Source organism: Lucilia sericata, unplaced genomic scaffold (genome assembly GCF_015586225.1).
Source record: "Lucilia sericata isolate MDLA Ls3-8-SP2 unplaced genomic scaffold, ASM1558622v1 Contig000626F_arrow, whole genome shotgun sequence".
Classification (NCBI taxonomy): Eukaryota; Metazoa; Arthropoda; class Insecta; order Diptera; family Calliphoridae; genus Lucilia; species Lucilia sericata.
The window spans coordinates 117,476-141,486 of NW_023994632.1; the positions used below are offsets into that span (position 1 = coordinate 117,476).

Consider the following 24,011-nt stretch of genomic DNA (forward strand, 5'->3'; position numbering starts at 1 on the left):
TAGACCATTCCTGAAAAATTTAGCGAAGGCATTTATGTTTATGATTGGAATGTTTTAAGGTGGATCTCAGACCAACAAAAGAAGCTAGAGGACTAATATTTTCACAAAAACCTCTATAGATCGGGTTTGTTATGTATTGGCAATGAATCACATTCTCAAAATTTGTAGATCAATGATTAACCCAAGCGAACATGGATGCACTTGTATTAATGGATGTTATAAAAGATTCGGCAACATTAAGTGTTATAGATCCACACAATTTATTAAAAAGTCTGAACATTGTTCTTAAATCCCCTCTGTTACTTTCACCCATTTTCGTTTTTTTCGAATTTCGGAATAGTATTATCTAATTCTAAAACCAAAGTCTTAAATTGGCTTTCCACTTGTACTTATTTTTGTAATACTGTGTCTCAAGTTGTAGAAACACTCTAAATTAACAAAATGATTATTTAAATAATTACGACCTAGGCCACTTTAAAAGAAATTAATATTAATGTTTTTTTTTTCGTAATTAATTTTTTTTAACAAGCCTCATTAATAATCCTAACGCAAAACTACAATTTGTTTTCCAAACTGGCCAATTAGTTGGTAAAACAAAGTAAAATGAAGAAGAATGTTCTAGAGTCATGTTTTTAATTTGCCGACTTACCTTAATAGTATCACCCTCTTGGAATGGCAGTTCTTCGTCGCATCCATCTGGATTTGGACTCATTGTGCTGGGATCATAGTCGAACATGGCAACAAAGTAGCGGGGCTTTTTCTGGGCGGCCGCTGCCATTTGTTGCTGTTGCTGCTGCTGTTGTTGTTGTTGCTGCTGCTGTTGTGGTGTTAGACCTTGTTGGCCGGGCATCATTTGGCCTTGTTGCATTTGTTGTTGTTGTTGTTGCTGCTGCTGCTGCATTTGCTGCTGTTGAGACATTGGACCTCTAAGGCCCATAGCACCTTGCATTTGACCTTGCATGCCACCAGGTTGCATGCCGGGTTGCGTTTGACCGGGCATCATACCTTGTTGCATGGGTCCACCCGGTTGCATTTGACCCGGAGGGGCAGGACCTCTTTGGCCGGGGAAACGCTGCTGTGGACCCATGGGGCCTTGAGGTCCATACGGTTGTTGCTGCTGCTGCATACCCTGAACACCTGGCGGCCGCATCATACGTTGCTGCTGTTGGCCCGGTGGGTAACCCTTTTTTGTGGTATCAATTTAATTGGTTTAAACCCGAATAAAGTTTTTGGAAAAATTTTGATTAAAGCAATATAATTTTTGGTGAGTTTTTTTTTTCGTTCAATGATTGTTTGTTGTTGTTGTTAGTGAATATAATTTTTATTTCATTGTAAGTTGAGAAATAATATTTTATTCGAAGCAAATGTTATTAATTTTATTTTTATTTTTTTTAATCGTAATAAATGAAAATGTTTTCAGTTTATATTCGAAATCAAACAAAGCGAAAATAATTAAATTTTATGATTTTGAAAACGATAAGGGAACGAAACAGAACGAAATGAAAACAAAGTTAGGTTAAGTAAGGTTAAGTTTAAAGCGAAAATTAAGAGAATGAACCCAAGAAAGAAACGAAAATGTAAGAGAAAAAGGCAAAGCTAGTTGTTTATGTTACAAATAAAGGTATAGTTTAGTTTACTGTACTACGGTATTTTGTTGTTTTCTTTGTTTTAGTTTATTTTTTACAGTGTATTTTAGGTTATTTTTACTTGTTTGATGTTAAATTTACACCATGAGAATAATAGGTAACGATTTGATGTAGGGTATGAATTACATACATATTTCAAAATGTTTTTTGGGGAATGTTAAGGATTTGTTATGATGTGTGTTGTGAGTGTAAGTGTGGATGTAACTACCTAAACTAGAACTTCAATAGGTTTGGTAGACTGAGGAGTTGGTTCTTCAGATTGTTTCAAGTAAAATTAACACCAAAACTAAGACTAAACTTAAATAATTTATTACTTAAAACTAAGCAACTTTGGAGTCTAAAGTTTATAAACCTAAAAACTTTTCAACGTTCTTAGCTACAACTCTAAGAAAATAATTAAAACTATAAACTAAATTTGTATTTTGTTAAAAAATTTGTTTAAACCTCAAAATTGAAATTAAATTTTGAACAAATTATTATTACTATTATTTCGGTTTTTTTAAATTTATTTTGCAAGCATTAATTAATTAATTAAAAGAAAATTAAACAAAAATATTTGTTCTCTAAGTACTTTACTTCAAAACAATTTAATGAGTTAAATAGTAATTAAAAATTATTAATAAATAATTATTATTTATTATTATTATTAATAATTTAATATAATTAATTAATATAATTAAGTATTATATATATTTTTGTATGTGTGTTAAAAGTTAAAAAATGTATTAAGTAAGTAGAGTTATGTTATGAGTTATAGACTTACGTTAATATTTTGATTCGCTTGAGTTTGAGTTTGAGTCTGAGTTTGTGGTGTTTGTTTTGAAAAGAGGCCCCCGAATAGGCCTCCTAATACACCGGTACTTCCCTCGGCCTGCGTTTACAGATGATTTAGGGGGGAATTTGTTTGTTTTTATTTAGAATTTACACAAAATGATGATGTTTTATTTGTAGTTTTTTATATTATTTTAATGTAATATTTATGAAAAAAATTAATTGTATTAAATAAATGAAATTGTTCAGCTAATTTAATCGTTTTAACAGATTTTTTCAATCATTAACATGCCAACAAATTATTTATTTAAAAAATTTCGTTCAATATATTTAAAAAAACGCAAGCAATTAAATATATTTTTTTTGTATTTATTATTTTTTTCGTTAAATTTCTTATGGAAACTTACATACATTTCAAAAAAGGGGGATTTAATTTTGGTTTTGGATTTCAATAATAACAATTTATAACGTAATTAGTTTACTGTGAATTATCGTTTGTTTCGTAATGGTCTGTATAATTGATTTAGATTTGTATATAGTAGGTGCTTTAAAAACGATATTTTCAACATGTTTTAACAAATAATTTTGTTCAGTGTATGTAGGTTTTATTTTATTCTATCTTAAGAAATTTGTGAAAAGAGACAGTCAGAGAGAGGGTTAGAGAGTTAAACACAAGATTTAGGAGAGGGAAAGAGTAAAATTTCAGAAACTTTCTTTTCAGAATTCTTAAAGATTTAACGCAATACTGTGATATTTTTGTTTAAAATTGGAGACAAAATATATTAAATCAGATCGTTAATTGGAAATGTTACGGATAATAATAAAGATATTAATCCTAATAAAGGATCTGCAAAAGAAGAATTGAATATTGTAGATCCTAAGTTAATGCGGATTGAGACTAGAACTTAACTGCTTCATCTTGATGCAAAGAAAATATTCTCAAATCGTTTTTCTAGAAAAAGTTAAACTGTTACAGTGCGAGTTTTCTCATTATCCACCAGTTCGGTCACTTCAATTGTCACTTCACAGATTACAATTGTCACTTCACAGATTACAAAGAGAGAGAGAATCAGTAAGCTAGTCCAAAGAAGTCAATTCAATATACACAGTAAAGTGACGACTGTCTGCTCTCTCGCTTACAAAAGGGCCACTTAAGTGACGGCTGTCATAACTCTCGTTTACAAAGAGTACATTCGTGACGAAAAGCGCATTCGAGCCAACCAGGCGATTAGACGTTAGAGGAATTTACTCTCTTTCAGGGTAGAATCCGTAAAATAGTTAGTAAACCAACATGGTGGTCCATATACAATGGGATAAGACGTGGACAGTGTCGCTCTTTAAACATACCGAAAGACTGGCTAAAAATTCTGCGATTGCTTACGTAGAAGCAATCTCCAAGGCAGGTAGGCAGCAGTTTTGGGGGGAAAGTTCCGAACTAGCTAGACCAAAGGAGTCAATACATTTCAATGAACCTTTTTGCTTAAGTTTTTTTAAAGAGTCTACTCTCTAGGTTACTGATGGAGAGTAATGTGATGACTATTTTCGCTCTAGTTTAAATGTCCTAAGCGACTGCTGTCTTCACTATCGTTTACAAAGAGGATATTTGTGATGAAAGACAAATTAGTAAATCACCATCCTAGTCCATATAGATCATATGGGAGGTGCCACGCCCCCTATTCGCCAATTTATTACAAAGTTGTTCGTGCTCTAAGCGTTTTCCAGATATTCACAGTTTTGTATTTAATTCATATTCATAGCCACGCCCCCTAATGCTAGTCGTCCCATTTTTCCTTCAAATATTTATATGGATGTCAAAATTGTTCATACAATTTTTGAGTACTCTAGTTGTACCATATTCCGAGATATTCGACTTTTAAGGAAGTGGGCGTGGCACCTCTCCCACTTGCAATTTAAAAATAAAAAGTAGCCTATTGTTCCTTCCAGATATAGAGGAACCTACTGTGAAAATTTCAATAAGATCGCTTTAGTAGTTTAGCGTCCTATAAGGTACAAACAAACAAATATACGTTATTATTGGTTTAGCGATTTAATTGACAAATATTAAAAACTGTGACATCAGGTAAACTTTGTACAACTATTCGAATCTGGTGTGTGACCAAAACTGATTCTCACCTCCATGAAAGAGAAATTGACACAAGAGTGGGAATTGTACTTTTTCGCCGCTGCCCTGACCACATGCCAACTTGATTGATATAAGTTTTGACTCTTCCACTTTCAGACTTTCACGGTTGCAGCTGCGATTAGTGACTGCAGCTTTGAAGGGACAATGTTTATGTGATTTACATTCTTCTTTATTGACTTCTACAGAAGCTTTAATAAAGAGATTTAAAGAGAAAATGGTCTATATATAGATTATGCCCAAATCTACAAAAGTCCATTTTTGATCGACTTGTCGGATACTATTTTCAATCCGATTTAGTTAACATAAAGAGACTGAAAATGGCCCAGAGAGTAAAGGTCAGAGTTAACTGCTTCTTATGCAGGGTTCTAATCTGGAAATTCAATTCTTCAGTCTCTTGAGAGCAGTAAAGGTCCTAAAGATAGAAGTACAATAGGCTACGTGGAAGAAACATTCCGAATTTTACTGATATTAAAATCTGCCATCGATTCTATGTCTGGTGTCTATATGACATCAAGACTGATTTTTGCGTAACACTGGTTTACAATTTAAGGGTTTACAAAAATTGGACCAATCATGGTCTATAAGACTTGCAGAGTTGGCTATTTTTGAACCAGGGTTCTTGTAATAGTATGAGACGATCTAACAATGAACGTCAATTTGTCAGTCTCTTCAAGAGACTCTCTTGAAAGCACTAAAGAGTCTAATGATAGACACGCAATAGGATATACCGAGGAAGTATCCAAATCTGCATGACATCAAGACATGGTCTGCGAATTTTACATTCCTCTTAACGATATTCTCTCGTAACATTGGCAACAAGATCATTTTAACATATAGGGACCAATGATCATAAAGGAAAACAACGTCCTTCAACTTGCTAGCTTCTTTAAAGCAGTGAAGGGCTTAACGATAGAAGCTTAAGTTTTCCGATAATATTGGAATTAGTCAATATCCGGTACAAGATATGACCTATGTATCTGACATAAAAATGTATGGCCTACTGAAAACTATATACATTTCCATAAAATTATTGATATACTTTAAACTATTGTCAATATTGTCAATTCCACGTTGAAAATGTGAAGTGGTTTCATTCTGAAAAAGTTGTAGTTGTAAAGATAATTCCACTTTCGATCGGAATGGAATTCTGTGACAGGCCTGTATAAGTATGACGAGAAAATGGTTCTACTAGATTCCGAGTTATATTAAGATATCATAGTTATATATAAAATATCACAGTTTTGTCAAACTACTTAAAGTTTCTTAAATTTCTCTCATAGATACTCTCTTAAATTTTAATAGATTAAAAATGTTCAGAAGAATTCTTGCAAAGAGTAAAGTAGTAGAGCAGAGTAGAAAAAAAGTAGTAGAGTTTGAAATGTTGTGAACAAAACTTAAAAAGAAACCCATAAATGCAAATGAAATCATTTTGAACTTAAACGTTTATATAGAAAGAAATCGTGTGTGATTTATATAAAAATATTTTAAATCGGAAAGAATTTCATAAGAAGGTGCAAGCAAAATAAATTACAATATTTGTATGTAGAGAGTAGAGTAGAGTAGAGATGTGGGAGTGTGTGTTTAATTGTTGTGGCTAATGTTGTTGTTATTTAATAAAACATAAAAAATACATTTGACATTCTTTCAGACACATGTGTTAAAGCTTTCTGTTAAAGAAAGTTTGGTTTTTTTTTGCAGTGTATTTATTATGTACAGAGTTGCCAGAATGAAAGTAAAACATGTTTAGAAGTTGATTTTTAGTATAATAAAAATGTTATAAAAAAGAACATTTGTTGTTTGTTTTTTTGTTAAAGACTGTTAAAAGTTAGTAGAAAGAATATTTTACAGTGTATTTAATGAACACTTGAAACAAAAAATCCAAAATTAAAAAAATAACGGGTATATTTTGAACTGGTATAGAAATGTATGTTTTTTTTATTTTTATATAATTTAGAAATGTTTGACGACTGCGAAATACGACACATACCTGTTGGCCCTGTTGTTGACCGGGTTGCTGTTGCTGCTGCATGCCGGGTTGTTGTTGCATGCCCGGCTGTTGCTGCTGTTGCATTTGATTGGGATCATATTGATTGGGATCCTGATGACCCATCATATGTTGTTGCTGTTGCATGCCCATGGGACCGTGAGGCCCCTGGGGTAAGTGTTGACCCATGCCCATACCCATTTGATTTGGTCCCCTTCTACCTACAGCACTACGAACAGAATCTGTAGACAAAAAAAAACAGAAATTTTTAATATAAAACTTTTAAGGAATCAAAAAGATTAAAAATTACTTGGTATTAATATGGGTGCACTATCGGCCGATTGTGCTTCACGGGATTTAGTACGTATAGTTACGGCTCTGGGATTAAATGTACCCAATTTACCAATATCGATGAGCGCATGATCTCCCGTAGGTGAATTGATATCGGTTACCTTTTTACCATCAGCGTACACAGAATAGCCGGTTACAGGCCCCGATGAGGTGGGCCTATTAACTGGCTGCCATGTCACTAGAATGGTACCATCCTGAGGACCAGCCTCAAGTTGTATATCCTGTTATAAAACAACAATAACAATATAAATAAATATTTCACACAAATAGATTTCATGTGGAATAGAACCTGTGGAGGATCAGGCAACCCTTTTGTGAGGGTACGGAAATCAGCATATGCTCCGGGCGCCTCCTCTTGAGGACGGCCCGGTGGCTGATGGCCACCGGGTGCCCGCAAATGTTTGGCTCGTACAGTTACTCGATATTGAGTACTGGGTGCCAAACCGGTTATTGTGTGGCGATAGACACCCGGCTTAACGGTGCGTACTTCGACATTATTTACACAAACTACATGCTGATGATTGGAATTGGCTGGCAGCCATGTGATGACAGCCGATGAACACGTTATATGCGTAGCCCGCACAGACGATGGACCCAAGTGTGAAGTGTCACGACCAATGATCATGGTACAAGCAGCATCTCGAGATTGTTGGCGATTTTGTGCAACACTACGTACACTAATGCGATGAGGCTGTATGACAGATAAATAAATATGTAAATATTTATTTAGACGAATAACTCTAAATCTAAACTTACTCTATTAGAGTCCACACCCTCGATAAGAGCACGTGTGCGTTCATTTGCTTTAACAGTAACTTTGAGCACTCCGTCGACATAGACATGATAACTATCAATCAAATTATAGCCCAGGGGTTCAGGTGGTGACCAACCGATTAAAACACTCTTATTCAGTTGTCTTTCCAATGTCAAATGCTTTGGAGCTGGAACTGTTTGTAAAATCACATAAAAATAATGAATTACACTAATAACCATTTAAACTGTACTTCATTGATTCAAAACTACTTGAATGTCATGAAAAATCTAGCCTTAAAGGCTTTCAAGCCTAAAATGCTTAAAATGGTTAGTAAAACATATTCAAAAAACAAATATCATGCTTACTTTTTTGTAAAAAAGAATTATAAAATGTTAAACAAAAAAATCACATTTAAAAATATTAAACAACAAAACATTAATGGTTTTTAAGAAAATCTTCCCTAACTACTCACCATTATCACTAATATCATCTTGATCGTGTTCCAGATCAGTATGAGTTTCACTTAATCTAGCTAAATCCTCTTGGGTATGGGTGAGCAATGGATTGTGCGGTGGCAATGAGGGCAATGATGTTGAATCACATTGCATAGAACCATCTTCGGCATCACGCAAAGTGGATAAGACGGCTTGATGAAATTCCAGAAGATCATCACCTGTGGAAGTAAATGAATGATATTTAAATTGTTTTGAATTTAATTGAAGATTAATCCAACTGTACCTATTAAACGCTGTACAAATGAAGCTGGCACCAGGCCACGTCTACCATCTAGTAATTCGGCATCTAAATAACCGCCTTGTGGTTCACCACTGGTCCATACTAATAGATAATCACCCGCACACAATGATAATTCTCCTTCAGCATCTCTGCTTAAAATTGGAATGAATACAAATACGATTAGAATGAAACTATTAATAAGACTATAGTCTAGACTGTAGACAAGTCAGTACAGACAAAACTATAGTCTGAGAGAAGACTATAATCAGTACAATCAAAAAGTATACAGTCTAGACAATAGAGAACACTGAGGTCTTTAGACAAGACCACAGTCAGGATATAAACAAGACTCTTGTCCAGACTATAAGCAGGACCATAGAAAAGCCTATAGTCAAGACCATAAACAAGATTATTGTCCAGACTATATTAACTACTATAAACAAGATTATAGCCCAGAAATATGACTAGGAATAGACTATAGTGACGACATTACTATAGTTAAAACTAAAAACAAGATAGAGAAGACTACAGTTAGAGCCGTAGACAGGACTATATTCATGTGAAAACTTTAGAAAAGATTGAGATTAGTCAGTGCTCTTGAACAGTAAGGAAAACAGATAACACTTTAGTCTGGACTATAAATAATATTATAGTCAGGATTGGACTATATTTAGAACTATCAGCACAATGGACATGACGATAGTTAAAACTTTAGTCAATATCAGGCATGGAAAAATTGAGATTTTGAAATAGTACTAACTTTTAGGTTTTAAAGTACTAAACAAATTTTCCTATAGACTAACAACTGGACTAAATTCTAGATTATAGACTAGACTATAGACTAGACTATAGACTAGACTATAGACTAGACTATAGACTAGACTATAGACTAGACTATAGACTAACTATATACTATAGACTAGACTATAGACTAGACTATAGACTAGACTATAGACTAGACTATAGACTAGACTATAGACTAGACTAGACTATAGACTAGACTATAGACTAGACTATAGACTAGACTATAGACTAGACTATAGACTAGACTATAGACTAGACTATAGACTAGACTATAGACTAGACTATAGACTAGACTATAGACTAGACTATAGACTAGACTATAGACTAGACTATAGACTAGACTATAGACTAGACTATAGACTAGACTATAGACTAGACTATAGACTAGAATATAGACTAGACTATAGACTAGACTATAGACTAGACTATAGACTAGACTATAGACTAGACTATAGACTAGACTATAGACTAGACTATTGACTAGACTATAGACTAGACTATAGACTAGACTATAGACTAGACTATAGACTAGACTATAGACTAGACTATAGACTAGACTATAGACTAGACTATAGACTAGACTATAGACTAGACTATAGACTAGACTATAGACTAGACTATAGACTAGACTATTGACTAGACTATAGACTAGACTATAGACTAGACTATAGACTAGAATAGACTGACTATAGACTAGACTATAGACTAGACTATAGACTAGACTATAGACTAGACTATAGACTAGACTATAGACTAGAATATAGACTAGACTATAGACTAGACTATAGACTAGACTATAGACTAGACTATAGACTAGACTATAGACTAGACTATAGACTAGACTATAGACTAGACTATAGACTAGACTATAGACTAGACTATAGACTAGACTATAGACTAGACTATAGACTAGACTATAGACTAGACTATAGACTAGACTATAGACTAGACTATAGACTAGACTATAGACTAGACTATAGACTAGACTATAGACTAGACTATAGACTAGACTATAGACTAGACTATAGACTAGACTATAGACTAGACTATAGACTAGACTATAGACTAGACTATAGACTAGACTATAGACTAGACTATAGACTAGACTATAGACTAGACTATAGACTAGACTATAGACTAGACTATAGACTAGACTATAGACTAGACTATAGACTAGACTATAGACTAGACTATAGACTAGACTATAGACTAGACTAGACTAGACTATAGACTAGAATAGTACCGAAAATGCCATGGGGGTACCATAGTATTTTTCGATATCAAAAAGTGCTGTAAAATGTACTAAAGTACTGAATTTTCCATGCCTGGTCAATATTATAATCGGTCCTATAGCCAGAACCTTAAACAAAACTTTACACAATAGCCATCCATCGATTAACATTAAATTTTGAAACATACTTACTCTGGTGGATCATAAGGAAAACGGGCTATGAATACGCAACAACGTCCCTTGCCTGGTATGTCCAACATATCAACCTGTGGTTCGCTGACGCCATTTAAATTGTGATTGCGAGCTAAAGAATAAAAAGCCATTAAAGTTTACAAGCGGGTATTTATAGGAAAAGCGAATTCTTCATACGAGGAGGGCACTCTCTATATTCCACTAACTTCTAGCCACACAATTTCACAATTTCTTTCTAGTACTTTTCTTTAAAAAACTCAATACAATTTACAGTACTTACATTCCATGTCCATAGGTCCTAAAGCTAAACCGCCACGACTATGCATCATTGAGGCGCTCATGCTATCGGGAAATTCATCAAGACCCCAAGTACTGGGTGGAATCGGTGAGCAAGGTGAACTGCGATTGCCATAGCGCGCCAACGGTATATCGATCTCATCCAGCATTTTCATTTTCGTGGCATTACGTATGGCGGCCGAGGTGAAAGGATAGGAGGAGGTTGAACCGATATCCAGATATGAGGGAGGAGGAGGACCAAAGGTGCTTGGCAAACCAGCGCCAATGCCACCAACACCGGAACCCAAACCGTAAAGTGAGGCAGTACCAGCCAAACCGGTACCCAGACCAGATAAGCCCGTTGTACCCAACAGTGTGCCGGTGTCCAGGCCTAAGGTGGGATGGGTCAGCGAAGCACCCAATGGAGGTACGCCAGTACCGGCGCCCGTGCCACTTAAACCGAGTGCCGAATAGCTGCTGGTGCCCGTTGGTATATTATGCGAGTTCAGCGAGAGTATAGGCATAGTTGTGCTCTGTAAATTGTATAGTTGTATTGTGCCACGCTATTATTATTATTATTATTCATCAACATCATAGTGAATGGTTTAAAAATTATAATTTTATATAGTAAAAAAGTATAGTATATTTTTAGGCAGTTAATAATGATTTTTTACACATTTTTGAGAATTGTATCAAATTGTTGTTGGGTTGTAGTAGTTTTTGTTTTATTTTGTTATTTAAATAGTATTTTAATTGTTTTAGTTCATAGTTTTTTTGCAAATTGTTTTTTTGTTTATATTAATTGATGTTGTGTTTGTTATTAAATTTTTAGTAGACACGCATACAGACACATACACACACAGAAGTTAATGGTAGTTATTTTTTGGTTGTTATTATTATTACGTATTACGGTAGAGATTATTATTATAATTTATATTATTATTGTTGTTATTATTAATAATATAGACAGATACACACGCACACACATATACATTATTATTATTATTATTATATATAGAGTATAAAAATATATACATTTAGAGAAAGAGAGACATAATGTTGGACAAAAACATTTTTAATATTTGTTTGTATTGTTTTTAATTTAATTAATATAAATTAGTTGTATTTTTTTGTTAATAATTGTCAAGAAAAATTAAACAGTTAGTTTATTTTACATGGTTGAAATAAGTAGTTTCAATTTTAAAGAAAACGAGTGAAATTATTTATTATTCATTCCACCCCATCATCATTCATACGCGTTGTTTCGTAAATAAAGTTACAGTTAGATAGAGAGTAGAGGGAGAGAGAGATATATATATATAAAGAGTAAAAAGAGAGAACAAAATGACAGCACATATAGATAAAAAACAAATGGAAAAAAGAGAAATCAAATTGAAATTCTTTTTTAAGTTTTTTATACATTATTGCTTTTTGTTAAATCTTTTTTTTTTTACAAAATTAATAATGAATTAGTAACGAAAGAGTTTGTTATATAGTAACAACAAAAACTGATGACAACTTATGTAAATAACATACATAAATATTTATTATTACTTTTATTTATTGTTAATATTACTATGTTGTTTTTTTGTTGTTGTTATTTTTGTTTGACATTTCAGTTTTAGAGAAGCAGATGACAGTTTAGCTTTTCTTAATGACACAATACAAAGCTCATGATTTTTGAACGAGATGATGAGATCTTTTTTTAGGAATATTAATCAATCAAACACACATTTTCAAAACGGAAACTAAATTAAAATATTTAGATTTTGAGTTTATTCAAAAGTAAAATTTTAACATGCAAAAAGCTTTTAAAGTAAAAAAGAAAACCATTTCATTTTTATCATATCTACGTATATCGAACAAAAGCCTTGCTTCAAAAATATCTATCGATTAAGTGTATTCACGGTGGTCTTTTTCATCCACTGGGTGAGCTAACATATAACGACTCACCACCTCCCCATTGTGTTCCTTACACGCCGGTGGCAATTTATGTATATGGATGCCGGTCCATTATATGCGCACTTTGCTGTAGTACTCGAGCTATCTAATCTCTTGCCATAGTAGCCCCGTTGGGGAATGACAGGAGTCATGAGCAAGCTCAATCTAACCCCGACAAAGGAAAAGGCAATCACTGGTTAGAGTCAATAGAAGGGGCGTACCCAACATCAGGTGAAAACACCCTATTGATGTTATAAGGTATGGTCTGTCCCTACAAACATTCGCATCATCCGAAAATTCACCCAAGTGCATTCCTGGACCTCTTAAAGTCGCCAAACCACACTACTGAGATGGCTTCTGTTGGTTTGGCAATAGCACCTAAAGACGTATTTGGTAGCCCGAAATACCCAAAATAATAAATCAGGATCCATCTTCATGAACCGATCTGTGACAAAAATCAACTGAACCCAATAAAAATCAACTGAACCCAATAATTGCCCCGACAAATATTCGCTTAGCATGAATCAATATATCCTGTTGAGATGGCAACGGCACCGAGAAACTTCCCCGAAGCGTAAAAAGGCATACTAATCAGTACTAATCTTCATTATATGGAGACTTTCCAAATCTTTCACCAATTGTTGCATCAGTTCCATTCCCATGATCATAAAGATCTCTCTACAGAATGACAGACAATCACTGAACGCTAACCTGACAATTCCCCAGCATATACCGGCTCCCTACTAAACGACCGGTAAGAAATAACGATCGGGTTCAGGAATCCAGCATATGCTGCTTTGTAAACAGACCTGTGCCATTTGAAAAGAGAATTAACCAACGCACTTTGTATAGGATATATCAGCCCTTAAACCAACATTCTCTTTCCAAAAATTTGGGTTTAGACCACAACCACTACGTGGATCCCGATGGAACCTGAACCAACTGACCAGCCAGGACAAGTCCTGTGGGCAACTGGCCACCCGTAGTACCAGATTATGTGGTTCTCTGGTTAGACCCCATGTCAAATCAGACCAAGGACTAGCCGAGGAGTGAAGTGACATCACCAGTTTATAGTCCCGGCAGACTAGAGGTACTGCTAGCACCTCTTTACCCCGGGGCTGCAATACACCAACATAAGGGTCTTTCATCAAGAAAACATGCCCCGCAGGTTCACGTTTTGAGTCAAAAATAAAACGATGAACATACGCCGGGAACCGTATTTCGGCAACATTGGAATCTTTCTCGATAGTCAAGCGACACTTCTCTCACTAATACTACCACTTCCCTATTAGTTAGACAATGCAAGAAGGATTTGTCCAGGTTGGGTCGCCTGTCTAACATTACCCTTGTTTGGGTCCCTGCGCATAGGTACTACTATGGTAATGAACAGACATATGAGCTTGCCATAGCAACTCCGTTAGGTTTTATCATGAGCAGTATCCTCAGATTCTTTCTTCAAAAGGCTGAAAATGGTTGGAATAACCTAGACACATATGTATAAAGGGGCCAAGTTATTGAGAAACGCACAAGACACCTTATAAACCGAAGTAGGCGGGACATATCGAGGTTGATAGGAGTAATAACAGGACGCTGGGTGGTAGGCAGACATGCAAGTCAGCTCTTACTCCCATTCTACGAACACAGTCGCAGTTGCAAGGACAGGGACAAGGAAGAAACGGTTTTCCATCTTCTCTGTGAATATACCCTGCTCTGGTCGTAAAGAGAAACTACTTTCTTGGCAGTTACTTCATATCGACTTTGGTGAGATATCTGGGTCTAAGCTTAATGATATCCTGTGATTTCTCACAGCTACAGACTGCATCTAATACTATAAATACTACATCTGACGAGTAGAGTGGTCCAGTCAAAACGAAGTCTTTTTGATTCTAATTGACAATTCGCGTGCAGTGAACTACCACGTTAAACAACCAACGCCGGGAACCAACGAAACCAATAAAATTTCAGAATGAGTCTACGCCTAACTGGACACAATGCATGACTTCATTAAGGAATTGTTTAGTGATAGAAACATCTCAACGTCGAAATAGTAAGGACATAGAATACAACGTTTGTCTTCTATATTAGTGGAGATCTGCGAACTCTATGTTACTGGTAATATTCAAAAATTTGTAAACTTCTTCGCATAGTCTACAGCTGTCAGAGATGTAATACGAAAATAGTATCCTAGAAAAATCATTCGATTAGACTCCTATAAACTTTTTAATGAACACGTAGAAATGACCTATAGAAGATTAAGAAATTCGCTTACAAAACTTGATTTTGTTATGCGAAACCAAAGATTTATCTTCAGATTAGACTAACGTCTTTTCCCCTCAAAACTTGTTCGATATTATCTTAGGTAACTACGAATAATAGGCTCATAAGGACCTAAAACGATAAAAGATTAAGAGAAGTCTACACCGACGAGGTGGTAAAACTTTTAAGGAGCAATAATCGAAATTATTTATGCAGATGAATTTCTTTAAAAGTTTTATTATATATATTAATACTACTACAGGGATTTAAGCATACATGTTTCTTGTGTATTAGTGGGACCTTGAGCACTACGTCAACAAGGACTCTGTAAACATTGCTGGATTATACCCCATCGAAACGCGTGTTAGATATGCGACACTAACAGCGACATTTATTCCTGGACTAATTAACCAAATCCGGATATAGCTCATGGCCTTGAGCACTACGTCAACAAGGACTCTGTAAACATTGCTGGATTATAGCCCATTTGTCTTGTGCGGGTTATTAAAGAAGTCTCTTAAGTGTGGTTATGGTGAACGGAGAAATCAATTCAGAGGCACCTCAGAGGAGTGTTACTGAATGTTGAGAATAAGTTGATGTTAGATTTATGAGATACATGATGAATCAAGATGAATACAGACCATACCACATCTTTATACTCGTGTAAATCTGTCAGATGAAAGGGTCGCGAGTTGAGTTGAATGATGATGGATGTTCCATTCTTTCTCAGGATATCTTCAGGGATTAGTCAGTCAATACCATGCACAGTGTGTCACCGGTGGTGAAGAACTTGTCTTTGGTTTATTTGATGAACACGTACTTCGGATATAGCTCTTGTCATCAGGTTATAAATACCACTACAAGAAGTTCAGTGGGGCCTTGAGCACTACGTCAACAAGGATTCTGAAGACATTGATGGATTATACCCCATCGGAAAACGTAAAAGATACGTGACGACACTCACAGCGAATTTTATTTATGAGCTAATTAACCAAATAGTTCTGAACATATTAGACTTTGCCAATCGAATATCGGAGGATCAATATTAATACCCCAGAAACGAGTTATTTTATCATCAACCAGATCTCAACACTAGTTCCAGGTGGAAGTCCGCGTAACTATGGAATGACGCAGGTAAATGAACATATTTTTGATAGTGATGAATCACGTTTCTGATTTTAATACAGTGTATACATTCATAAATGAAACTTTAGTAGAACTAGTTACATTCTGGAAATGTTCTGCGTAGAAACTCTAAAATATGCCAGATTTATATGTGGAAATAATGTAATTTTTTTATTCTGTTCCAAACAAATTTTTTTTATGAATTAGGCAGATAATTACACAATTAAGTTCAATTTTAAAATACATTTTATCATGTTTATTAATGGTTTTGCTTTAAAAAGTAATTGGAGAAAATGTTAAAAAAAATTTATTCATATTTGCTTTAAATTACTTAAACATAGCAATTGTTCAAAACATATACCAAATGCAATTTCCACATTTTGTCAACATGCAAACAGATCAACATTAAAGATAAAGATTTTATTAAAAAAAAAATTGCACATGGAAAAACACTCAAAGCGAAAGTACACACAGGAAACATTAAGTAAATTACAATTTTAATGTTATTAATTAAGAAAAACAATAGTAAAAAAAATAATAAAAATAATTTTTGAACATTAAAAAAGTAGGAAAGTTACAAATAACGAAATATTAAGCGAAATGAAAACATATCGCTCGTTTTATACAAAACTGGTTTAACTCAAAAAAAGATCGTTTCGGGAAAAAAGAATTTGAAAATTTTTAAGAGATTTTACTATAATATCAGCTGAAAAAGTTATGACCAAGATGTATCATTTATAAGGTGAAATCATTACATTCTAACGCAAATTCATGAAATATTTCAGTTTTGAGAGAGAATTGTTTTTATATGGAGTTTGACAGCTTCGAGCAAAATTTTTATGAGCAAAAAAACAATCAGCTGTTAAATGACTTCACCTTCTATTATGACGTTTCTAACTCTTACCCCCATTTTAACCACCTCCAGTTATCGTTTAGCCGGTAGTTATTCTTCCAGTTAAGACATTTTTGTATGAGTTGACAGTTAAAAAATAACTAGACATTGTGCAAATGGCGGTTAAAGAGACATATTTAAAAACAGATTTGGAATGTTGGACGCCTTGTAGGACAACTTTATGCTCAAAATGGGAAATTAGTCCAAATATGACATGTTAGCTTTATAGAAACGTAGTTAGACGACTTCTAACTTAGACTTCTGTAATCTGATGAACTCCTTGGTCAAAAAGATTTCATGAGCATATCGTTCCAATCGAATACGAGGCGGACATATTAGAAAGTTATACACAAAAACCAGAAATAGAAATTGTCGGTAATTCACCCCTCCAGGAGCATGTTATCTTGATGAGTAGCTCTCACTTTGGTGATATCGCAATCCGTGGGAAAAGAGGTGCTACTAGTACCTCTGGTCAGCCAGATTGATGATATCGTAATCCAAGGGAAAAGAGGTGCTACTAGTACCTCTGGTCAGCCAGAACTATAAACTAGGGTCAATCTACCTGGTACTAGAGGTACATGTGGTTCACAAGCAACATGTGTTCTACAAGGCAGAGTTTTGAATTTTGTCTTGTGCCGCTTATTGGAGAGATCTCTTCGGGGTGCATGTGGTGGTTATGGTTAAGTCCAAATCGTGGGTAGAGAATGTTACTTTAAAGACTGATGAACGGAGAAATCAATTCAGAGCCACCTCAGAAAAGTGGTACTAAATGTTGAGAATAACTTGATGTTAGATGAATGAAACACCGAATGACTTAAGATGAATAGATCTGTATACTCGTTTGAATGTGTCAGATGAAAGAGTCGTGAGTTAGATTGAATGCTGATGGATGCTCCCTTCTTTTTCAGGGTATCTGCAGGGATTACTTTGTTAATACCAGACATAGTGTGTCACCGGTAATGAAGAACTTTGGTTTATTTCATGGACTCTTATTTCGGTCTACCGATAACTTATCTAGGTTGACGGATGAACTAACTATGTATCTGCGTAGTTGTAGACAAAAGTGAGGCAACGGCGTCCCGCGAAGCGGCATTGGTCAAAGATTATACAGCTCAAGTAATCAAGCAAAGTATATATACATGGACCGTTGTCCGCCATGTACAAAAATAACTCCATACGTGTTTTTTAGGGATCACAAGGAAGCTGGAGTGGATCTATCTATCGTATCTAGCTCACCATGTTGTTGAAAGTGACAAAATGCTCCGGGTTCATGTTGGAAGTAGAATATTAGAGCAAACCCCTGTAGGCTTTTTTCTATCCCCAATACTAGCTTTTGTCCAATGTCCGTGCTATCATGGAATGTGTAAATAGCCGAAGACTCTTGTCGTATGCTCTATATCAAATGGATATCAGGTCCCTCGGTGATTATTAGCCAAGAAAGAGCGTATTGTATATTTACTTTACATTGATCAAAATCTACTTAACCCGATAAATGCAAATAGTTCGCTAAATAGATAGCTGAATTAAAAATATGGTCTTATGCGGTGACCTCAACATCTGTAGAAAGAATAAATGTCTGTGGTAACGGGCATAAATTATACAAAAGTGGAGGGACTCCTTCAGATGTATAGCATGCTGAGAGGTAGTGAATCACTGAAATATTTTCATTTGTCATTATCGGACTTTCCTCGATATCAGACATGGTCATATGCGGTGACCCAAAGAGAGTAGGACGAGAAGTCCCTTTAGAATGAATAAGTCTGAGGTTACGAGCGTAACTTTACAAAAGAGGAGGGACTGATTCACACTGATTCGATATTAGACATGGTCTTACGCAGTGACCCCAAAGAGAGAAGGGCGAGAAGTGTCTTTAGAATGAATAAGTCTGAGTGCATTATAAAAGTGGGGGACTGATTCAGACAAATGTTAAGCATGAGGAGAGGGTATGAAATCGCTGGAACATTTTCTTCTACGATTATTGGGCTTTCCTCGATATTAAACCCATATAAGATATGTTGAGATCAAAAATCCAAAGGAACTACGTAAATACAGAGTTTCTGAACATCGAACGATTGGATTCAGACTGATTCGATATTAGACATGGTCTTACGCAGTGACCCCAAAGAAAGAAGGACGAGAAGTATCTTTAGAATGAATAAGTCTGGGGACATTACTTTATAAAAGTGGGGGACTGATTCAGACAAATGTTAAGCATGCGAAGAGGGTAGTGAATCGCTGGAACATTTTCTTTTGTGATTATTGGACTTTCCTCGATATTAGACCCATATAAGATATGTTGAGATCAAAAATTCAAAGGAACTACGTAAATAAAACAGAGTTTCTGAACATTGAACGATTGGACCAAAGTATATTAATAAAGTAGCGACATCTCTTGTTGTACAACAACATCTACAACAACCACATGTATTTTGTTTTTGGAAAATTTAAGATTGTGTCAAAATAAAATTTCCTTGAAAAACAATGTGAACAAAACATAAATAAAAAATATTACTTTTAAGTTAAAGATATTAACGATTTAATTATATTATTATATATTATACAATTTATTACACTTTTAAACTACTTTAAAACCACTTTTAATTCACTTTTTCACAAATTTTAACAAATAGCAAAACACAATTTAAAAATGGCGACGTAAACAATGTTAACAATTTTCAAAACAAACTTTGACAATTTGCTTCATTTATCTAGTTTAAAAAAAATAGTCAGCTGTTCAAGTGATGCTACTTTATTAATTTACTTTGGATTGGACCTTTATTAAGCACTACATAATATTGTTTCCCAACACCGTTTTCGTACAACAGGTCCGATAAAAGTGTATTTCTTCGGAAATATCTGGGATTTTTTATTAAAATTTTTCAGAACATTATTTCTGATGGATTTTGCGGAATATTCAAAAGCGTTTTGATATTATCAAATATTAAAAATTTTAATTTAATCATTTAAGTGAACGATATTCCAAAGCATTTGAGGGCATTTTTATCATTTGATCATTTCACAATAGATAGTGAGGCAATGATGCCAACTACTTATTTCAAAACCATAGTCATTTCAAAATTGTTAAAAAAGTGCAAGTAAATATTTTTTGGAGATAAATCTTTATTGTAAAAATGTTGACACGTAATTAGTAAAAAAAAAACGAAAACATAAACGTGCAAAAAAGCCGAAACATAAAAAGTTAATAAAATTTAGACAAAACAACCACAAATATTATTAAGAAAATAAAATAATTGAAGCAGACATTTTTAACAAAAACCTTGTTTCAAATTCCAAATACAAGTCTGAAAATCAAAATGTTTCAATTTACAAATGAAATTCATGGAACGTTGAAACTATTTAAATCTGCACGAGAACAATATAAAATGTTAGTAGCGAATATTAGCTGTTAGTATGTTAAATGTTAATAATGTTATTAGCTATGGTTATACATAAAATGTCCTAAATGATCATTTAACGGGTGGAATGTAAAAGTAACTGGCCATTTGGAACCAGTTCTAAAATGTATTTTGTTTGAATGTTTAAGAATTTGTTTAGTTTACCTGACTTAATGCTGATGGCATAGACTTCATCGTATGAATATTTACCGGCAATGGTGGAATGCCAGTGATTCCACTTGTTCCACTCAACAGCTTATCAACGGCCGATGTGCCAGCACCACTTCCGGCCGCTCCGTATGCTGAGGCAGCCGTTATAGCATGACTACTGAGACTTGAGGAAATGCCACCGATTGAATTTGGCACCAAGGCCGATATGGATGTTAAACCGGGACCATGTCCGGATGACGTGGTACCCGAATGACTTGAAACCACACCGGTAGTACCGGTACCACTAACACCTCCGCCACCATTGGGTAGAGTGGAGGTTAAAGCGGACGAGTAACCGGTGTAGGCACTACTGCCCACTGCACCCGACATCCCACTACTGCCACCAAGCACGGCGCGCTTATAACGATTCAGTTCTTCTTCAAGTTCTACAAGAGACAATTAATTATTATTATATTCTATATAATCCATAACAATTGTTGCACTTCATTTACCTGTTTTTGATATGGTTTTAAATTCGCTATTTGTTGTATTCAATATGGAACTTGTGGGCATGGATGAGTGACCAGCTGATGTTCTAGGATTTTCTAATTCGGCCAAAACACGATTATCCTAAAGAGTAAGGAAATAAAAATTAAATGTTTAAATTAAACTTTATGTGATCTTCTGTTAAGTTCCCATTAATGAAATTTCATGTTTTTCTACAATTGAAGAATAGTATTGCGGGGCTCAGAATGAGTGCCATGAAAAGGGGAAAAACTGATGTTGTTGTTTAAAATTTCATAACTGTAATTGTTCTTCAACTATTAGTATTTTGTTTTAATAGTTTTATACTCCAGTTATATAAGTAGTTATCAAGTAGGTGCCGAAGATGTTGGGATTAGTAAAAGTGTAAACGTATTTGTTATAGATTTGCAAAGTTATCTATGCATGAGAGTGCTACAAAGTAAGTGCAGACCTATTTCAAACTAATCGGCACACATCTATTTATATTACTATCAAATTACTATCGCATCATAAGAAGATCAGTTAAATATGAATCAAATTGATTTCAACAAAATGAATTGCCGAGGTTCATCTGCCTCTCGAAAGATCATCTAACTTGATAGGGCTTTTAAGAATACGGCTGCGGACAGTGACAGTCTTGTTTTCAGGGTACTGCCCATGCGAATAGACTACATCTCCTCTATAATGACGTTTGCAGAAGGTGCATAACTTTTTTCCTGACTGTGTTCTGCTTACTTCAGAATTGATATTTGCCACTCGATATTTATAATGGCTGGCTGCCTATTTAACCTCTTTAACATTCAGTCTGTAGTCACAATAATACTTTTTTTTAAAGTAAATGGCAAATCGTCATAAGAAAACTGCCTTAATGTCTTCTACTGCAATAATTTCCTCCAATTTTTGGAATACCCAAATATTTACTATTCAGGTCTAAGCAGTTTCTCGGTTAAGATCCTTAAGAAGCTATTAATCTTAGGGAAAAATTCAACTTTGTGGTGTACTGCGAAATACCCCTTTCATGATAGTTATATCATACATCTCGCAGCTTATTGATCGGTTCCTTAGAATGTATGTAGTTCCTTAGCATGTATGATACCGTAACAGTCTGCACGTTATTAAAGGAGGCTTCTATGTCAATGCATACCGCCAGTGTATACAGTTTGATGTCGAAGTATTCACCTATATAGTTTAACGTTGTTTCCACCGATCGTTCCTTTATATAAGCATGTAGCTTATTCTTGAGGTCTTTATCTAATATACTGCTTTTAACCATACTATAGACTATTCGTTGCAAGGTTTTAAACAGGAAGGATGTAAGGCTTATCGACCTATAGGTCTTAGGTGTTGCACATCTAGGTTTTCCGGTTTGAGCATAAATATTACCCTTGTCATCAAGTCCTGCAACTTTATAGGTAACAAAGCTCTTGATTACCTCTTTAACCATGCCAGATGAGATAACTATTGTATGAAACCTGTCCCGCCTTGATCTGCAAAAGTGCCAGGAAAATACCATGCGGTCCTGCAGCTTTATAGGGAACAAAGCTTTCAATTACCTCCTTAACCATTCTGGATGTAATAACTATCGCTGTGTTAGCCTACCCTTTCCCCAATATCGGTTCATTTACGTTAGCCGATATACCGGGTAGGAAATGAGAGTCAATTAGGAGAATCATTGTCTCATATCCTCTAGCCCATGTCATCGATTATAGATTTTGGTAGAACTTGCATTTTGTGTAGGAATATTTTTACCTTTGATACGTCATTTACGCTATATACCTGTTCACAGAATGCCCTGCCTGGTTAAATAGTTTGCGAAGAGTCTTCCCAAGGTTCCAGATCTGCTCTGTTATCCAGAGATTTTCATGAGCAGGGGCAGTTGTCCTCAAACGTTTCTATATCCTCTTTGTCCCATTAGTTTTAGACTTATTCCGAAACTTAATCGTTTTTAGTGCTGGCCGTAGTATTTTGAATCTTATATCTGAAAATAAGTCCGAATCTCTCTAGTACTGAATTTCGTTTATAAGCTTTTTTGATCATATAGTTATATTTAATACTTCTTCCCCGATTCTATTGACAAAGTGTCGGAGCATTTCTACGTTGCCGTCTATATCCTCTTTGTACATTTAGTTATAGACTTATTCCGAAACTTAATCGTTTTTGTTGGTGGCCATAGTATTTTGAATCTTATGTCTGAAAAGGAATCCGAAACTCTTCAATCCTGAATATCGTTTATAACTTCTTTTGATCACATAGTTATATATAATAATTTTTCCCTGATTTTATTGAAGAAGTGTCAGAGCATCAAAGGGCACGTACGTATATTATATCGAAAATGGAAAACAACTCTCATCTACTGATTGGTGCTCTGATGTCTATATGGATACTATACGAACCAAATCGTCAAGCAACTATGCTTATTAGTTATACTGGGATATCCAACTCTATTGATTCGCTGCAGCAATACAATTGATTCATGTTAGGGGAACGTGTTCTTGAGGAATTTATTCAAGCTAGCGGACCCTCATACATATTATCAAATCCTTTAGTAATGTTTGTCGATCAGTTGAATATTTGATCGCTATTATGCCTTTTTTCATTTCTCATACATTTGAAGACATTTCGGACAACTCTAGGAAAAGGTATGAGTCATTCTAACTTTAGCCTTTGAAAATTGAAGACGAGAATAAATTTAGCTTCTTCGTTTACAAATAACGTACAAGATTTGTTTAGCTATACACTATGAGTTGTTCGTATAAAATAGCACCTATAGTTTTCGTTGAACTAGTGAAATTTCAGGGTAGTTTCAACTATTCTTATCTGAACTCCCGACTCCAATAACT

The 24,011-nt window shown here is 34.7% G+C and overlaps 1 protein-coding gene across 25 annotated transcripts in view; it reads right to left on the minus strand.

The window, feature by feature from the left end:
* The window catches only part of LOC119606820 (RIMS-binding protein 2), a 112,692-nt gene that overhangs the window by 30,756 nt on the left and 57,925 nt on the right, over nucleotides 1-24,011 (minus strand). For 5 of the 25 annotated variants that reach the window (XM_037960428.1, XM_037960431.1, XM_037960437.1 and 2 more), the window contains 12 exons: nucleotides 21,159-21,276; nucleotides 20,662-21,092; nucleotides 10,892-11,450; nucleotides 10,612-10,723; nucleotides 8,388-8,536; nucleotides 8,122-8,322; nucleotides 7,652-7,842; nucleotides 7,185-7,586; nucleotides 6,855-7,116; nucleotides 6,548-6,786; nucleotides 2,410-2,517; nucleotides 650-1,183 (listed from right to left, as the gene is read on the minus strand). In XM_037960428.1, coding sequence (XP_037816356.1) covers nucleotides 650-1,183; nucleotides 2,410-2,517; nucleotides 6,548-6,786; nucleotides 6,855-7,116; nucleotides 7,185-7,586; nucleotides 7,652-7,842; nucleotides 8,122-8,322; nucleotides 8,388-8,536; nucleotides 10,612-10,723; nucleotides 10,892-11,450; nucleotides 20,662-21,092; nucleotides 21,159-21,276 — 3,306 coding nt within the window. The remainder of the gene's footprint in view (nucleotides 1-649; nucleotides 1,184-2,409; nucleotides 2,518-6,547; nucleotides 6,787-6,854; nucleotides 7,117-7,184; nucleotides 7,587-7,651; nucleotides 7,843-8,121; nucleotides 8,323-8,387; nucleotides 8,537-10,611; nucleotides 10,724-10,891; nucleotides 11,451-20,661; nucleotides 21,093-21,158; nucleotides 21,277-24,011) is intronic. The other 20 variants (XM_037960452.1, XM_037960434.1, XM_037960432.1 and 17 more) reach the window with 12 other exon arrangements.